General features: G+C 47.6%; 1 protein-coding gene across 2 annotated transcripts in view; it reads left to right on the top strand.

Annotated features, from left to right (window-relative positions):
- Positions 1-17,328, top strand: part of kremen1 (kringle containing transmembrane protein 1) — a 49,400-nt gene that overhangs the window by 22,810 nt on the left and 9,262 nt on the right. For both annotated transcript variants that reach the window (XM_053871657.1, XM_053871658.1), the window contains exons 2-3: positions 33-195; positions 7,911-8,002. In XM_053871657.1, the coding sequence (XP_053727632.1) occupies positions 33-195; positions 7,911-8,002 (255 nt within the window). The remainder of the gene's footprint in view (positions 1-32; positions 196-7,910; positions 8,003-17,328) is intronic.

Here is a 17,328-nt window from a genome sequence, read left to right as displayed (position 1 = left end):
TGCAGACTTCAACCCTCTCTGTTTGCTTTCAGAGTGTTACACCGCCAACGGAGAGGACTACAGAGGCTTCCAGAACCAGACCAGTCTACACGGCGGGAAGCCCTGTCTCTTCTGGAACGAGACTTTCCAGCACCCGTACAACACGGTCAAGTACCCCAACGGAGAGGGCGGACTCGGGAGTCACAACTTCTGCAGGTCAGTGTGTCCCGCAAGGGACTTTCTCATGCAATCCAAGGATAAACAGTGAAGGTGAGGGCCACGGAGGTTTGGTGCCACTCCATGGTCTTAAGGGGATAAGGGTGATGGGTGACATGAGCCAGAGTGAATGAGAAGCTTTGTAGGAGTCAGAGATGAAGCGCCTGAGGTTGTCAATGGGAGAAAGGAGATCTCCAATGACTCTATCACAGGGACATGTGGAGAAGTTTGGAGACAAAGTTTGGGAGGACAGATGGTTATGGAGAGGAGAGACAGAGTTGGACCAAGGATGTTGGAGAATTAGAAGAGGAGGTTCACCCCTGAGGTTCATGATGATGATGATGAGGGGCATGAAGGTATGATACAGACAGGTGAAGGTGATGGAGGGTCACTTGATGGCACAAAGAGGTTTTGCATTATTGGTGATCTTCCTTAGTTAGATTGAGAACTGTTACAAAATGTGGGATTCATTTGCCATTAATCGCGAGTTAACTCAACTTTAGTGCGATTAAATGAGATTACATTTTTAACCCATTGACAGCTGTAGTTTCATGACTTAAATGATGATCTTTATTTCAAAGTGAAGTGAAAGTGAAAGATCTGAGAAATGTTGCTTCAAAAAGGCTCAGATGACACTAGTTTTCTGAATTCGACATATATGTTGAGGGCACCTCCCTGACGTTCTCTCTGTAACTTCAGTGACGCTTCACGTCTGATCAGAAGACTCATCAAGTCTTCCCTAGAGGTCGGCCAGGGGACTGTAGTCATTGAAGGAATACATCATGAGCGCATCAAGTGTGTCGGAGAAATATCTGAGCCATCAGTTCCTTGGTTGTTTTCCCTCGCTGTAAGAGGGCGAGGGAGCGAAGTCCTAACAGCACCCACATTTCAATTTTACTGCCGGTCATAAACCGTGCTGTTGAAAACAGGGGAAATTTGGGAAGAGGGGAAATGTCACATCATTTCCCTGTGGAGTGAAAAAAAAAGAACACAAAGCTCCAGGAGAGGACAAGAGCTCTCGTGTCTTCTCAATATCAGATTACTTATCATGTTTGGCTCCAGACTCGGAGTGAAAGCTCTTAATTCTGTCGCCTGGTTCTGACATTTTTAGCACGTGTCCTCCTGTCTCACGTCCCGGCTGACATTTTGTGAGTGCTTGATCACATCCATGTTGAAGAGTTGGCTGAGTACCACCGGCGCCGTAACGCTTCCCGGTCGCCGCCTCATTAACATGCAGGTCTGCGCTCGTAGGAGGGTTCAGGATGCTCTCCTGGATGAGATAATGGAGCTGCCAGACTGTGAAGTGTTGGCCGAGATGATTGCTATTGAATCAACTTGATGTGAATCGCAGACTGGAAGGCTGTTGCCAAGTCAGGCTTGTACTTCCCTGACACGTCGTTGCAGATCCTCTGACAGCCAGTCAGGGGACATGGTGTGCCAGGAGGATTTATGGTATTCCGTGTCTGCAGCTGCTACTTTTTTACTCTCAAAAAACACTTAAAAACAGAAGGTTCACTTTCACTTTCTACAGCAGCTTTCCCTCTCTGTGCACATTCCTTTTTCACTCATTTATATTTGGTCGTCCGACACTGTCTCTGCTCCTCTTCTTGTTAGCTGCTGCCAATGAAAACCTCAAACTCTTCTGTTAAAACGAAACAAAAAGCATCTCCTACAGAGGCAACAGAAGAGCAACAGAAAGTACGAAAGAAAAAGCTCATCCCTGAAGAATCTGTTTCTGCTTTTCTGATGTTTATATTTCGCGGGGACAACGGATCATTTCAACATTTATTACAACAGAACCATGGCGAGTGTTAAGCAGAGAAAATAAACAGTCAAGAGCTGTGAAATGTGACTCCAGCTGGATGTTGTTTCTGTCCCAAATCTGCCGTAATTCCTCTCCAAACGTGTCGGGAATCAAATAACAGGAACAAATCTGTCAAACGCAACAGGCAGTCGGGGAATAACGGATGAATTGGGTTGAAATGAAATGATGAAAGGCGACGCATGGAGCTGTCAGGTGTGGTGGGAAGTGGGTTTCTGCTTTCGTTGTTCGTGGAAAAACAGGGATTCGGTCGTCGCTATTTCATTTGTAAATACACAAATAAACACATAATGCAGACTTTGTTGCGACAGACCGACAACACAGGTGCATCCGCGATCGACTGACGTGAAAACAGTGCAAATGAACGACCTATTTCTCCCCATCCTCTCTCCTCTCTGGCTCCTCTCACCAGTGATTTGTTGTCTTAAAATGAACAAACAAATTGACCTCATGAAAGTGGAGAAGCAAATGCTGGCAGGGGAAATCGCCGTTCGTCCTCAGAAGAGATTCTCTGTCAGTCTAAGTGGAATGCATCTTTGGAATGCAAGTTTTGCTGAGATGTGTCAGCCAGGGCCCTCGCTGCAGAGACGGGAGTGTGAGGCGATTTTGGGGGGAAGATGTGAGCCATGTGACGTCACTGCGGTGACAGACTGGTAATGAAGCAGCGGAGCAAATATCAGGGACTTTTGAGTTTCTGATTACTTCCTGCTGGACTTTCACAACTACACAGGGAAGTTTGTGGGCTGATATCGATGATGTGTGGTAACACAGCTGTTTACGGGAGTTTACTTAGACATAGCAATGACTGATGCAACCGCATCCTTGGCGTAAATCCTGAGGAGAAAAGAAGAGAAGTGAGAGAGCAAGACAGACACCAAGTCGAAGAGGAGGTCTGCTGTTGACTGTCGGACGAGTGTGTCATGGAAATGTGTTCCCGGGAGTTCAGATGAGTTGGATCTTGTCAGCATGACTCCAACACATTCTCACTCCCCGGGTGACTTTTGCAGCCTATGATAATGTGTTTCATGAGACTGTCAGTGGTAGCAGGCTCCACATGCTGATGCCATGGGTAACTAGTCATTTAAAGACAGATGGAGGTTATGGTTAGAGTTGGCCTAACCACACTTTCTTACGTCCTATCTTACCCAACACCTTGAAATATGGTACATCCCAAAAGTCACTGGAAGCTAGTCGTGGTTTGACTCTTTGGGAGTGAGGATGGGTCATGGCGTTAAAGCCTTAGCGACTGTGGTACTGAGCAGCTAAAGCTTGGCATAGTTAGTTCTCTGGGACATGTGAATGGGTCTGTAATGTACGGCCATCGGTTGGCGTGTTTATAGTGGATTCAAAGGACATGTGGCAGTAATGCATTGCCAGATACAGCCTTTGTGTCTGGGCATTATCTGTGGCGTATAAGATTCCTGACTGACTTGAATTATTCAGAAGATCAGTGGCTCCACACAGCAGGTAGATGAATTATGCCAGCATTGTTTTGGTGCCGCTGAGGCCTCGTGTTGGACCAAGAAATACATTGTTTTGGGTTCAAGTTTTGTCAAGCACTGTCTGCTGGCGCAACTCTGAGCGATTACCAAAGCTCTGTAGTGCCCCGGGAATGGGCGCGTCTTCTCAATACATTCATTCATTCTCTCCCAGCAGCCAGTCGTTTGCATGTGAAATCATCCAAGTCAGTTAAGGAGTCTGCTTTTGGGAAGCAAATTGCTCTGATCTCCAGTTGACCTCGAACACTGGGACAGACGAACGCCAGTTTCCTCCACATCCGACAAGCTCTTCCAAGAAACTCTCTCTGAAGATGCGCTCCGCTTCATATTTTCATGTCGTGTTTTAGCATCAACGTGGTGGGTGCCAGTCAGCGTGAGGAGGACTGTAAATCATCTGCTCTGATGGATGTGGAAACTACGTTATTGAAGAGTCTTGAGCGGCAGCCAAGTCGGGAACAGCTGCGTCTCTCTGTTCAGACCTACGGAGCAGAACCAAAGAGCCTGCGAGGCAAAACCCACTGTGGCTATAATTGGCTCTGATATGAGTGTGTGTGTGTGTGTGTGTGTGTGTGTGTGTGTGTGTGTGTGTGTGTGTGTTTGCTCGCTGAGCAAAATGAGTCAATCAACGTAATTGTGCCAGTTAAGTGTCCAAACTTTGTGATCTACCTCTGGGTAAACCTCTGTGCCTGACGCACACGGATGCAACCTCCCTGCACACACACACACATATCCGTGTACACAGGAACAGGAGTTATCTGGAACTCTCTATCTGCTGCCTGGTTAAACGGCTCGATTTTAATTCATGGAGGTTCTATCTGCTGTGTGGCAACTCCACACTTGGACACACACACACACACACAAACCCCAGGGCAGGAAAGATAATGTTTCTCAGGCCCATTCAGCCGAACTCGGTGAATGATGTTCCCATGCTCTTGCTTTCAAAGTCTTTAAGTGCAGGTGTGCGGGATATTTGGGGTGAATAAAACCCAAAATGGCTCTCCATCATCGAGGTGTTTGAAACGCGGCATAGCCGCCCAGATCGGTGTGAAATGTGCTTCGGGATGGACCCACATCGACTGAATGAAGACCTGTTCCCCGATGCCTTCTTTTGAATGGCTTGATCCTCAGCTTACTGCGTATTCTCTCTCAGTAAACACGAATATGGAGGCAACAGTTTCACCCCAGACACTGTGGAGACAGGTCATGTTTTTACCGGTTACGTCCTCCAGCAACCGTACCTGTCCACATCATTCTCCGTCCTCTATTATAGAGCCTGTTAGGCTGTTGGCTGCCATCTGACTTCGTACCACAACATTCTATCCACTCCACTTTGAATGTTGAAATATTGTTCATATTTTACTTCAATTAATATTAACTCTTCACGACAATGTTTATTGATTAACTGTTTGGTGCAAACACAGACTATAAAGTGGAAACACCGAGGATGTGTACAAAACCAAAGAAGATGAGGACAGACGTAGATGTAGAAAAGACTTGACGTGAGAGACAATGACTTGACAAGACTTTACTTAATGAGACAAGACAATGATTTGGTTATGACTAGACAAGACGGGTCTTGACTAGATGGTTACCTTGATTGATGTGGAGACTTGACTTAGAGGGGCACGGCATGAGGATTACTTGACTAGACGATTCTGGACTTGACCTGACTCTTACTTAACTTGACGTAGAGACTTGACAAGAAGATGGACTTGACCATTCCGGACTCCACCTGACTGTTACTTAACTTGACATGGGTAATTGACTGGGCAAGATGCGACAATGACTTGACTGGATGAAATAGACCTCGACTTGACTTGACTTGGAGACTTGTCTTAACCTGACTGGAAGACGGCGGCTTGACGGAACGTGACACACGGATGTGACGGCAGAATAGAATAATGACTGATCACACCAAAATAAAACAGGAAATGAACAGAATGTTCAAACTAGCAGACGAACAAAACATAACTGACATGTCACAGCATGTCACAGCTTTGTGTTTGTCATCCTCAGCCATCATCCTCTTTTATCTATATCTTTAAAAATACTCAGTTTGAAACCGGTTTAAAACATTCCGCTCCAAGGCTGGAACGCCATCAACAGCTGTCCAAACAGGCTGCCCCCATCTGTTGGGTGGGTGGTCTCCACGTGACGCAAGTCCTTGATTGTTTTAATGTGTCTTCTGTAGGGATTTCTGAAAAACTGCACTCAATCATATAATGGTGGTTAAATTGGGCCCGGTGGGCACGGATTTCCAAACAGGTGCTGACAGATGTGTCATGGGAAGAGCAGTGAAAAGGAGAGCGGGTAAATAATCCAATGTTTACATCAGCAAGTGACCTGTTTCTGCTTCCTAACAGGTGACGGGGTGGAGCTCTGGACAGGTCTGTGGTGGGACGTATAGTTTCCTGTGACAGTGGGAACATGGCTGCCGATGGTGGCACATGGTCTCAAGGCAGTTGAAGCCAAAGTCTTTTCAGAAACATGTTTGTCAGCACTGCCATCTGAGCGGGAAGAGAAAGGCAGGAAACGCATGATAGTGTTTTGGAACGCCAGAAGAATAGAAGTGGAAACGCCCATCACAACTTTGCTCACAAAAGGTGAAATGGGATAGTGGAGCGCTGCGGGGCTTTTTCAAGATGCGACAATGGGGCGTGTCAGAGGAGACGGCACTCGCGGCCAGGCCCGGATAAAAATAGCATTTGAGCGACAATTGAAGCCTGTTTTGAAATCACACCACTTTTGAGTTTTCAAACTTTGATGAAAGCAGTTTCATTATTTCTCCCGAGATGTTGAGCCTGCACTTTGCTTTCAGCTGGTTCTGTCTTCCTGCTTTTGTAAGTGACACTGAAAGGCAGAAGCACCGAGGGGTCCGTTGGTGTTATTATGGAGGGTTCAAGTGCCTTGATGTGCTTCAAAAGAGGCTGCAGATTCACACAAAGGCGCAGCCCATCACCCGTCCCCCTTTTTCAGCGCTGTGTCTGGGCCAGAACAAAGACGCCGACCCCCTCTGACCTGTAAACCGTGGTGTGGCCCGGTTTGACATGTATGATGAAGCACCCCCCTCCTGTCCATGTGAAGGGTTTGATTGACACATCCTTGATATTTTACCTCTGAAACAATATTGTGAATTCAGCGCTCAGCAGGAGGGTTGCAGTCGATCCCCCCTCTGCTTCTCTTGGGTCCAGTCTTTTGTTGGTCTCTCTCTCTCATTGCATCAGAAACATTTTCATTTCACCTTAAAGCTCTTCCTAATTCAGCCATAAAACCATGTGTGTTTCTGCTGTTCTCCTCCACCATTTCATTCCAGTCACTATACTACTGTACATGTTATGTGTTAGGTGATATAGGTGATGGCACTGAACATGGTGTTCAAGTGAAGCGGTTGGCAATGTTGGATGCTCGTATGAATGGTGGGAGATTAGATTGATTCAGTCGGGTGGATGGATGGATGAGTGCGCTTGTTGGATGACAATTCTTTTGTGGTTGAAACATTGGATGCAATGGATGGATGGATTTGACGCAGGGTTCTCCCAAGTGCTTTCAAGCATATTGGTCCTAAAATGGGATCTCAGCTGTGTATTGGGAATTTTCCACTGTTTTGTCAGCGTGCAGTGACTGCGGTACCTCGCCACCAGTTGATGGAGGATGACTTTTCCAGGATGACAATTCCAATTCTGTCATTCCATAATACTCAAAATGACGCCAAACTCTTGCCATAAGCAAAGACTGAGCTGGTAGGATCTTTGTTTCAGTATTTTCTGTGTGTCTAGAACGGGCTGCGCGGTTGACGTCAAGACGTCACGCACAGTTACAAAATGGCGGCCAGCGTTATATACTTTTTTTTTTTTTCTAAAAATCGGTTTTGGTACATTTAAAATCTTTTCTGAATCGTAGTGAATGAGAATCGCGACTCTGTTCCTATGTGACTCTGGTTTTTCTCACACGCCTGGCCAATGCTGTGAGATGTGATGTTATGATCCAGTGCAGTGGTTCTCAAACCCTCTCACTCCCCTTTTCTACCAGGCTGATTTGGAAGTCACAGTTTGAGGAATGCTGATCTGAATTATGGGTGTCTGTATGTGGCTACTGCAAACACACTGTAAGTTGAGGATACGGCAGATGGATGCAGAGAATGGCTACGGTAGATTGAATACTGTACATCTGATGCATAGTTGGACGTTCTGTGACACAAGGACTGATATGATGGAAGGATTTATGGATCAGTGAAGAGTCTCCGTTGAGAAATGGAGAAATGCTGCTGTTGATTTGACAATGTGAAGGAGTGGAATGGATTGTGTAGCTGAAAGAAGGAAGGGGTGCGGGAATCGGTTCCGATTGGTTCAAGAGCCAAACCTTCCTAACCTTCCTGTCCTTTTGGTTCTCCACAGAAACCCAGATGGGGACGTTCAGCCGTGGTGCTACATTGCCGACCACGAGGACAGCATCTACTGGCGATACTGCGAAATACCCACGTGTCAGAGTGAGTACTGCTGTTTGACCGTGTCACGACACGTCGCCCCCTCATGACTCCGGGGGCAAGTGCTGGATGCTGCTTTGTCAAATCCGAAGGTTTGAATCAACTCTGTTATCATGTCAAAGATGCCTGTAATTGCCGCCGTCACCGCCTCCTGCCCAGACTTGTCCTCACTTTATTGGGACTCGTCGACCGGATTGTGTTCATTAATTTTGCCTTGTTTTGACAGGCGGTTTTTGAGTGATTATATGCTTCTGTAATGTTCTAAAGTGGTGATGTTGTCAGAGATATTTCTCTGGCATCCGTTCACGTCCTCACATTTACAGAGATATGGATCTTTTTGAGTCACAAACATGATAAGGTGGAGTTGGTGTCAGACGTATCCACTTTCCTTATTTTGCGGTTATCAAGTTCATCAGCGAGATCCAGGGCTCATGCTGCGAGTGGGTTTGTTTGTTTGTCGATCAAGCTATTGGCAGCAAAACTGAACAGACAAACCTGATCCCGGGGTGAAGTCAGGGTCATGACTGGAGTTTCATCTTGGCTGCCACAAGGCCTTACCGTCAAAGTGTTTCAGAGTTGACTACCAAGTTGTGATGTAACGCTGAACACAGACTCAGACAACTTCCTGTTTAAGTCCTGTAACAGCAGGAGGTTGTCTGGTGCATCGTGGCTACTGCATCTAGAGGGACCTTGAGGTAACTCCTGAAACTTTTTCTGTTGTGTTTCTATGTTCTGAAGGTTTACTCTGACTACCTAAAAGCTCACGCGTGATATTTTGCTTGACTTGTGTTAGGGTTAGTTCCACTCAGAACTGTCATTCACCCGATGCATAGACAGCCTTGGATTAAAGGTGAAGGGTGTCAGACATCCACCCCAGTCCTGCTCTTGCACCCAACCGTCCTGAGCTTGTACTAGTCTGATAGCAGTAGAGTGTTAAGGTCAGACATGAGCGCTCGCTTCGTTCAACCTCTTGACCCTGTCGACATGCTCGACCTGAACTTCGGGTCGCTCAAGGCGGCAAGCTCAAAACCCATGTTGTGTCCGTCCTCATGTCTCTTCTTTCGCGTCTGCTTTAGGGTTTTGTCTGACCTACTTCCAACAGAGGTCCACTTAGCCCGGCCTGACTGCTCGCTGTCGCAAACCCTTTGTTCTGGTAGGAAAATGAAAATCCCACATGATCATACCAACTCTTATCTCTAGTTGGATGAGGTCGAGCTTTTGTTGCTGCCCCAACCTTGTTCCTGTCTGGCTTCCCGTAGCCTGTGACTCGTGGCGTCTTCTCATTGTCCGAGCGTCATTTTGAATCAGGTGTCACCTGTTGTATAAGTTTTCCGTCCGGAGAACGTACCCGATGAGAGGTCTCTCCCTGCAGGGGCACCAGCTCAGACACAAACCCTCTGCCTGTTTTCAGTTTGCCACCTTTGAACACATGTTCTGCCAAGTGTTGGGGCGCATCTTCTTAGCGAGCGGCAAAACAGTGTGGCGAGCCAGAGAGACGGCAACAATGCTCTTTGTTTTGGTTTTGTCTGGCTGGTGTTTGGTCTGCACCTTTTGTTTGTGTTTGGATTCTTGCTGGTGTTTTGTTTGGCAGGGTGGGACGGGTGGTTTACCCAACTGAGATGGATGATGATGTATTCTCCGTCCGACGTCGCTGTCATCCAGGCTGTTAAGCCGAAAACCTCGGACGGCCACTTGACCTCAGGAAGACGCTCCGTGACTGTTTCAGTGGCCAAGAGTCTGACTTGTGCTTCTGTGCATGTGTGAAAGTTTTGTATTGTTTTGACTCGTCCTAGCGTATTAGTACAGGCCACGTGCATGAGCTGGATTATACAGTGGAGAACATGTTCAAGAGCAGCAGCTGTGTCCATGCTGTTAGCCAGATAGCGTCACTGCTCTGCACGTCTGAACTCAAAATCTCAGTTGTGAAACTCACTATGACTGTGGGTTCTACACGTTTGGAGACAAAGTAACTCACCTGTTCATGCCTGATGATGGTGTGTTGGTTTGGAAACTAGTAGCGTGGTTCCAAATGTTGCCTCAAAAACCCACATTTTCCATGACACAAAGCAGTTGCTTGAGTATCAGTTTCAGCTTGACACTCTGGTGCGAGCTTCTGTTGTGTTCCCTGCAGCGATGGTTGCCATGTTTGCAGCTCACTCTGCAAACACCTGCGCTCCAGTCACATGACCACAGCAGCTTGTCCGTGTTTACAGCAGGTGGCGCTAAGTGGAATGAGGCTATTCGCACTGGTGGATCGGATTGGTCCTTGAAAAACAAACCCAATAGCCGATCCAGTCATTTCGTCCTGGATCAGATCCGATACTGACCCAGCGGACCAGATCGGATCGGTCCATCTCTTTGCTCCGTTCTCTTTTCCGATTTATCTCATCACCACAACGTTCACTTCTGAACTACGTTGACTGTAATCATCTCGTCACCGGGTCGTTTACAGAGCCATTAGGCTTTAATGATTGGGAACTGCTGTTGGTGCCTGTTGCCGTCATCAGTTTCCAGGAAGGCTGAGATCACCACTGATGAATTTCCGAGTGGTCCAGCGTCAAGCCCGAACCTGCCACGCCGAGCCGCCTGACACAGAAACACGGAATCTAATGAGCTGTGAGGAATTTGCCAGCGGAGCGAAAGCATTACGTCCGTTCTGCACTTTCTGTTTGGAGGACGTTTTTTATAGGGTCATGTGGGAAGGCTGTCGTTGACAGGTGTAGGTAATGGTCCTGATGTTGCCCTGGCCACACAGTCCCTGTTCTGTGGGTCAGAGCTGGTGACGGCAAGTGTGAGTCAAAACCCATAGGTCAGTGGAGAGCTTTGCCTTTTGGCTCAGCTCTTCACCTCTGAGCTGTCCATCTCCATCCTCCCTCGCGTGTGAACAAGCCCCCAAATTACTCCCACTGTGACTCTTCCTGGCGGGTTGCACCCTGAACTGGCCACCAGCCTGCAGTGTACTCAGTCAACCTCCGGATGTTTTCGGACTGTGGGAGTAAACCAGAGCCTCGCTGGGCCACTCTCACTTTAAAAGTGGCTCCCTGGCTCTGCTGTGTTCAACTTCTCTGGTGCCACCAGTGTGAGTCTCCAGGACAGACACGTCCTGGCGAAATGATGTGGCTGCTACACTGGACTAGTAGCGCATCTCTGTGCTGGCTGGACGGCTCATGCCTCCTGCGTCTCTCTGTCAGTCAGACTGACGCTGTAACTGACTGAACACTAAGAGTGTTTGCCAAGACAAAGACTCTTTGATCATTGAGTCTGCGACCAAGAAAAACTTGTTGTACCACTGCAGGGTAATGTGGTGCAGGAGTGAGGTTCTGGGCCACTTCAGTCCTACACGAACGCTCAAGAGTTATCTAATACTTTGACACTCTGATTTCCTCTCAAAGGTGATTCAAAACGATCCGCAGGCATGTGGATGTGTTTTGTCTCAGCGTCTTCTGGTGAGCCCAGGGTTTCCCCCAGCTGTTGCCCCCCGTAGCTGCGACGTCTCCCACCAACACGACCTTGAATAGGGTGTAGATCTCACACAGCAGAGGTCGGCCTCCTTCATCTCACCTGGGACAGGACCAACCACCTGCCGGTGGTCGCTGCTCGCTCACCTCAGGATGCTTTGGCAGCGCTCCGAGAGAGTTTTGGTCTTGACAGTGCAGAAGAGTAATGATGCTTCGGAATGTCAGAAGACATAAAGGAAGACAATGGCTTTCATTCTAATGTGCGTAATTACCGCCATGCGTTAATGAGACTCATCATCCCATCAAACCGCCTTCTGTCATGACGGCTTGTTAAATCAAGCCGAACTGCTGCGCTCCTCTCTTAGCTGGTCCGGCGGCCGCACCCCGACGCGGCGGGCCCAGGCTTTGTTGTGGGGAGGAAGCGATGCCGAGGTGAGGCTGCTGGCTGCTGCACCTGTGGATGCGCCTCAGCAACTTCACTGTAGATGAACTTTCATTCGAACTGACTCAGCAGGTAAACCTCTGAAGAATGACCAGATTATCTCCCCGGAGTATCAAGTCCACGGCGGGTTTGTGAGTCGACATGCTAAACAGCGCGTCGCGTCAGTGACCCGTTCGCAGGCAAATTTACCAGCTCCGGTGCCAGACTTCCGCTGACTCGGCAAATATCTGCCAACCACCTGGAAGCTGTGTAATGAAGGAAGCGGTTCTGCTGCAGGTGTCAACAGAGATTAGAGGTGTGTTTGGACAAGACCGGGGAATACTTTCGGCTGAGGTCAAAGTGGGAGCAGCTCAGCCTGCAACGTTCTGGGCTGTCAATCATCGCCGTGGCTATTCAGATCGCGCAAGATCATTATCAGAGTAAGAGCCTGGGAAATGATGCTCGCGCCAGTTATGACTTTATAATAAGTGTTATTAAAGAAAGATTGATAAGAAAGTTCAACTGTTTCATCATGAATATTGATGACATTTGAAGAGAACTGCTGAAGAAATTCATTAAAGAAAGGCTGGGTGTGCTGTGGGTGGCTCCACGGGAGGATTTCAGAAGACTTGGCAACCTCATCTAACATGAAAAATGTTCAGTATGACACACTGCCTGAAGTCATGGAGGAGGAATTTAGATTTGTCTCTTTCTTTTTGATATTATTTCTGCTGCTGTGGTTGTTTTTCTGTTAACTTGTCGTCGTTTTTTTTTTTTTTTTCTAAATGTATCTATTTACAGGTAATATAAAATTAAAAAAGCATCATAGAAAAGAATGTTGAATCTCACAGGTTAAAAATAAATTGAAAATTTAAAAAATGTCAGTCGCAAAAGTGGTCTATCATAAAAGTTTATTCATTAACCAAATGTATTCCTTTGCAACTAGTTGAGGGTAAAGGAGAAGGCAAAGTAAAAGGAGCATCGCAAAAAGTTCACTGGTTTTCACTGTCCAGACGACCAACAGGCTGTTTAACAAAGAATATTTATTATAATAACACTAATAATAAAACATTTGAATTCTGATATGAGGGCCATGTAGGACAGCAAAAAAGAACAAACACCCTGTAACCACAGAAAAGTGTCTCCATGTGGAAATATAAATAAATAAAACACATTGAAACATTGAACATGGCCTGTAGACGGGACAATGTTTTGCATACTAAGATAAGTGACGATGGAAAGAGAGCCAGAAGATAAGAGTGAAATGTTGCTCCATCTGTCACCGTCCTGAAGCAACATATCGATCTTGAGCATCTGACAGTCGTGATGTGTCGTGGATTTCTGGTCTGGAGTGTCTCAAACTTTCATGTTGAGCTGCGAGATCATTCCAGCGGAAGCACTGAACCGAACCCGGGAGTCTCTGGGTGTTGAAGGTCACTTCACTTCACTGGATCAGAACCAAGTGAGCTGTAAACTGACATTTGGTGGCAGTGAGGAGGCTCCGAGCCGCGGGTCGGCCCTCGGGCGACTCAGCACGCTCTTTGTTGTCTGACCTCTGACCCCGGAGCTGACTCCACCCCCTCCCTCTGCCTGCGGGCTTATACCTGCTCAGAAGCCCTCCAACTGACGGCAGAGCTGAAGAAACAGAGCGAGGACATCAGGTAGATTAAACCTGCTCCCTGGACTCCTGCTCTGCCGGTGCTTCCTCAGAGCAGGGCATTAAAGGAATTAGAGTATCGATCAGGCGGGAGGGCGAGGGTCTAATAATGAGAGGGAGAACAGGCGACATGCATTTGTTTGTCTGTCATCCTCGTCTCTGGTTCAAATCTGTTATTTTTGTCACACGTTCACTCACAGTACGGCATTCATGTGTTCACATGAGGGCGCTTTTATTCATGTATTTATTTATTGTTACTGCTATTTCCCCTTATTGAAGTTTTCTCCATCATATTTATATTCAATTCAGCAAATTGAATTTATTTATTTTGTTTGATTCTTCTATTTATTTTTTATTTTTGCCTTGTTGTTTTTTCTTAGCTTAATATTTCAGTTAATTTAATATATGATTTAAAAAAAAATAAAAAAATATACATTTGGTTACATATATATTTTTGATGTATGTGTGTATGTGTATTTAACACTTTCATGTTTCCCATCCTAGTTCTACGACTAGAAATCATATTTATTTAGAGCCACAGCATTACCTCAGTAATATTAATAATTATGACATACTTTTCCAAATGCTCAAGTTTGGATGCAGGATTTTGTGGTAAAGTTATTTCTCTTCTGTGTGACTTGGATTGTGTGGTCACAAGGTTGCAGTAGGTGAACTGCAGGAATGGCGTGTAAATGTAGCTACAGCATGTTTGAGACTGAAAACTGCGGACGCGTCGGAGAGAAGCCGCCTCGGCAGTGGAAGGAGAAGCAGCTCATTGTTCTGAGCCTCTTTGAAAGCAAACAGAGATTTATGGCGGCGGCGCTCCTCCGCCACCAGAGCGGCTGCTAATCTTTTCATCTGGTACCTGATCCCTCGGGACTCGTCAGCGCGCCGGCCATTAGCCTTGTCAGGTGGAGTCAAGTCAATGATGTGGCGTCCATTTTTCATGCGCCTGCATTGTTCTGCTGCCGCTGGAAGAGGCTACTAATTATTTATCTGAAGCCAGGCTCGTCTCTCTTCCCTCTAATTAGAAGGTTAGTGGCCCTCTCAGCGCCGCGGGCCGCTCCATTGATCTTCCCCTGCTCCTCTAACGCACGCGCTCTGACTCACTCTTGTCCATCAGCTTCTCTGCCTCATGCTGTTCTTGCTAGTCGGTGAGGAGAAAACAGCAAGTGCTCACCGTGTCCAACGGTCGGGACTCTAAGATCCTCTCTGACTCCAGAGTCTCTGCACCATCATGGCAGTTTCTTGTCAAGCGTCTCTTTCATCCACCCTGCCTGCGCTCTCTTCTTCGCCTGCCTGGATCTTCATCTATTACTTACGAAGGCTGATCCCACACCTTCTAAATTAGGTACATTGTTGCACTCATTCATTCATCTTGGGAGTCAGTCCCAGCTACTCTGGGTGAGAGGCAGGGGACACCATGACACACTGGGCGCAGAGACAGACAACCCTTCACACCCTCAGACCAACAGGCACTTCAGAGTCCTCGATCAACTTCTGAATGTTTTTGGACTGTGGGATGAAACCAGAGTGCCCGGATTAAACCTATTTGTGGTATTAATACTGACAAGCTGCCACTGTAGATTGTGGCCCCTTTTGAAATTTTATTTCCCAGTCACATACGCACCATGTTTACAGTTTTCCATTCATTTCCCTTAAACTCGCATCACACTTCACTTGAATAGAACGTTTAAATCTGAACGAATAATGAAAGGTCTGAAAGCCCACAGGCAGAGGCCTGTACTGTAGGACTTCCTGTCTGTTTACCCTGGAGCACGACATGACAGCAGCACTGCTGTATCACCTTCAACATATGCAAATGAAACTGCTAGAAACTGCCTTGCCAAGCTTGGTCAACAGACTTTAATGGCTCATGCTGCTGTTGAAGGATTCCCCCTGGAGTGTTGGGGACTCAGTTGAACCTCCAGGTGCTATTCCGATGACAAGTTTGAGTTGGATCCATGGAACGTGGATCCTCATGTAGCCTCCCTGTTAGGGCTCCCTCCGGTGGTCACACACGCACAGTGCGACTGTGGGACTCGCAGCAACATTCCCGACCTGCTCCATAGTCTCAGAGTCTCACCATTCCTAAGATTCTCCTCCAGCTCCGCGGCGGCTTGGCTCCGCTGCATGTTTGCGAGATGTAAACCCCACTAACAAACGGCAAGCTTGACTCGCACATGTTCTCACTGAAGCTGTTGTCTTCCTCCCACTGCGAGTCCCTGCGTCCCACACAGGCTCTTCTCTCTTCTGCCCAATAATAACTCCCTCATTGTCTGACCATCAAGTGCTCCATTTACAGCCGGTCTAATTTACGATCGCCATAGAAAAGCCGAGCGTTCACGCCAGTGAACTCTCTCAGCGGCGAGTCGATGGCGGCCGGCTCTCCTCAGGGGACCGCGATTCTCAGGCCCAACAGAGACCGCACTAGTCAACAGCCGGATAAAATGCAGCAGCTGTATTTGTTTATGTATTGAATATACAGAAGTACAAAGGGGGTAATAAATGAGGCCGAGGCACAATGAAGGGGGGTGCGAGGGGGGGGTGGGACATTCTCATAAACAAGAGCTATGAGAAGTTTTGTTGCTGCGTTTGTGAACTCCGCCAACTGGTTTGTTCGTCAGTCCTGGAGCTTTTCCAAGTGAGGGTCAAGTGGAGAGTCATTCTGGGGGGACTCAGTCGTGGAACCTAGATGGGACATCTTTCATGGTAAAGCCACTGATCCTTGCTTCTTCAACTGGTCACGACAGTTGCAACAATGGTGAACATCTTCTCATCCTTTCACCGGCTTTGTATGATGATGAAGTTCCTGCCCTGGTGTCCCCTGCGTGTGCTCTGGAGCAGATGTTGAAGGCCGGTCCCAGAGGAGCTCCCAACATCTGGGCGAGGAGAGCATGGGTGACGTCACGCTGCCAGGAGCGAGGCAACCTCCAGCCTGAGAGCCAGTTTGTTTTCATGTTATTGATGATGTGGCTCTGACACCAAAAGTCTCAGCTTTTAGGCGTCAAGCTCTGGTGAACTTTCATCTCCAACCTAGATCCCTTTGTAGTCCTTTGTAGTCCCTAGTGTTCGATGCCGGTGAATCCAGGGAAGGCGCACCCTGCTTCTGCCTGGGTTCATTGATGAGTTCCTGACTCCCCTTTCCCCAGCCAAACCGAGGTGCTCCCCAGCCGAAGTGAAGGTGGTTTCCTTGTCCATCATCCTGGAGAAACTTCAGCTCTTCACTGAGTGTCCAGGGTTGTTTTCAGCCGCCTCCCTGTGGTTGTCAAGCGTGTAGCTCCCTGTAAACTCTCTCCTGCATCTCGGCTGATCCGCCTCTTCCTGGCGCTGCCGTCCATCTTCGGTGGCAGCCGTGATTCGACCCGGCTTCTCCTCCCGCCTCTGGGATCTCGGCGCACAAAGGCAGATGCACCGACGGTCGTGAGCAATCTTCGTGTCAAAGCAGAGGAAGAAGAACCTTTCATCTGCGGCAACGGCCCGCAGAAGCAGTTTCAAAGGCTCCATTGAAGTGGGACCTGCATACCTTGCTCGGAGGCAGGTTGCCGGTTCTCCACCTGGTGCTTAACTGACTTCATAGTCAGTGTAGGTGACGCATGAAAGCGAAACGCCAGTGACATCATCGTCGTCATCATCATAATGGGGACGATTATCTCCACTTCTTTGTGAAACTTCTTCTGGGTTTCAAAGACGTTTATGATCCATGAGCGTTTGTATGAATCTGTTTTGAAAGATAACTGGGTCCTGGCCACACGAGTCACTGCAGGTGCATCAGAGGTTGGCATTTGAACAA

The sequence above is a fragment of the Synchiropus splendidus genome, chromosome 7 (genome assembly GCF_027744825.2).
Source record: "Synchiropus splendidus isolate RoL2022-P1 chromosome 7, RoL_Sspl_1.0, whole genome shotgun sequence".
Lineage (NCBI taxonomy): Eukaryota > Metazoa > Chordata > Actinopteri > Syngnathiformes > Callionymidae > Synchiropus > Synchiropus splendidus.
Note: the sequence above shows the minus strand (reverse complement) of the source record. Positions and strands in the feature narration are given on the sequence as shown.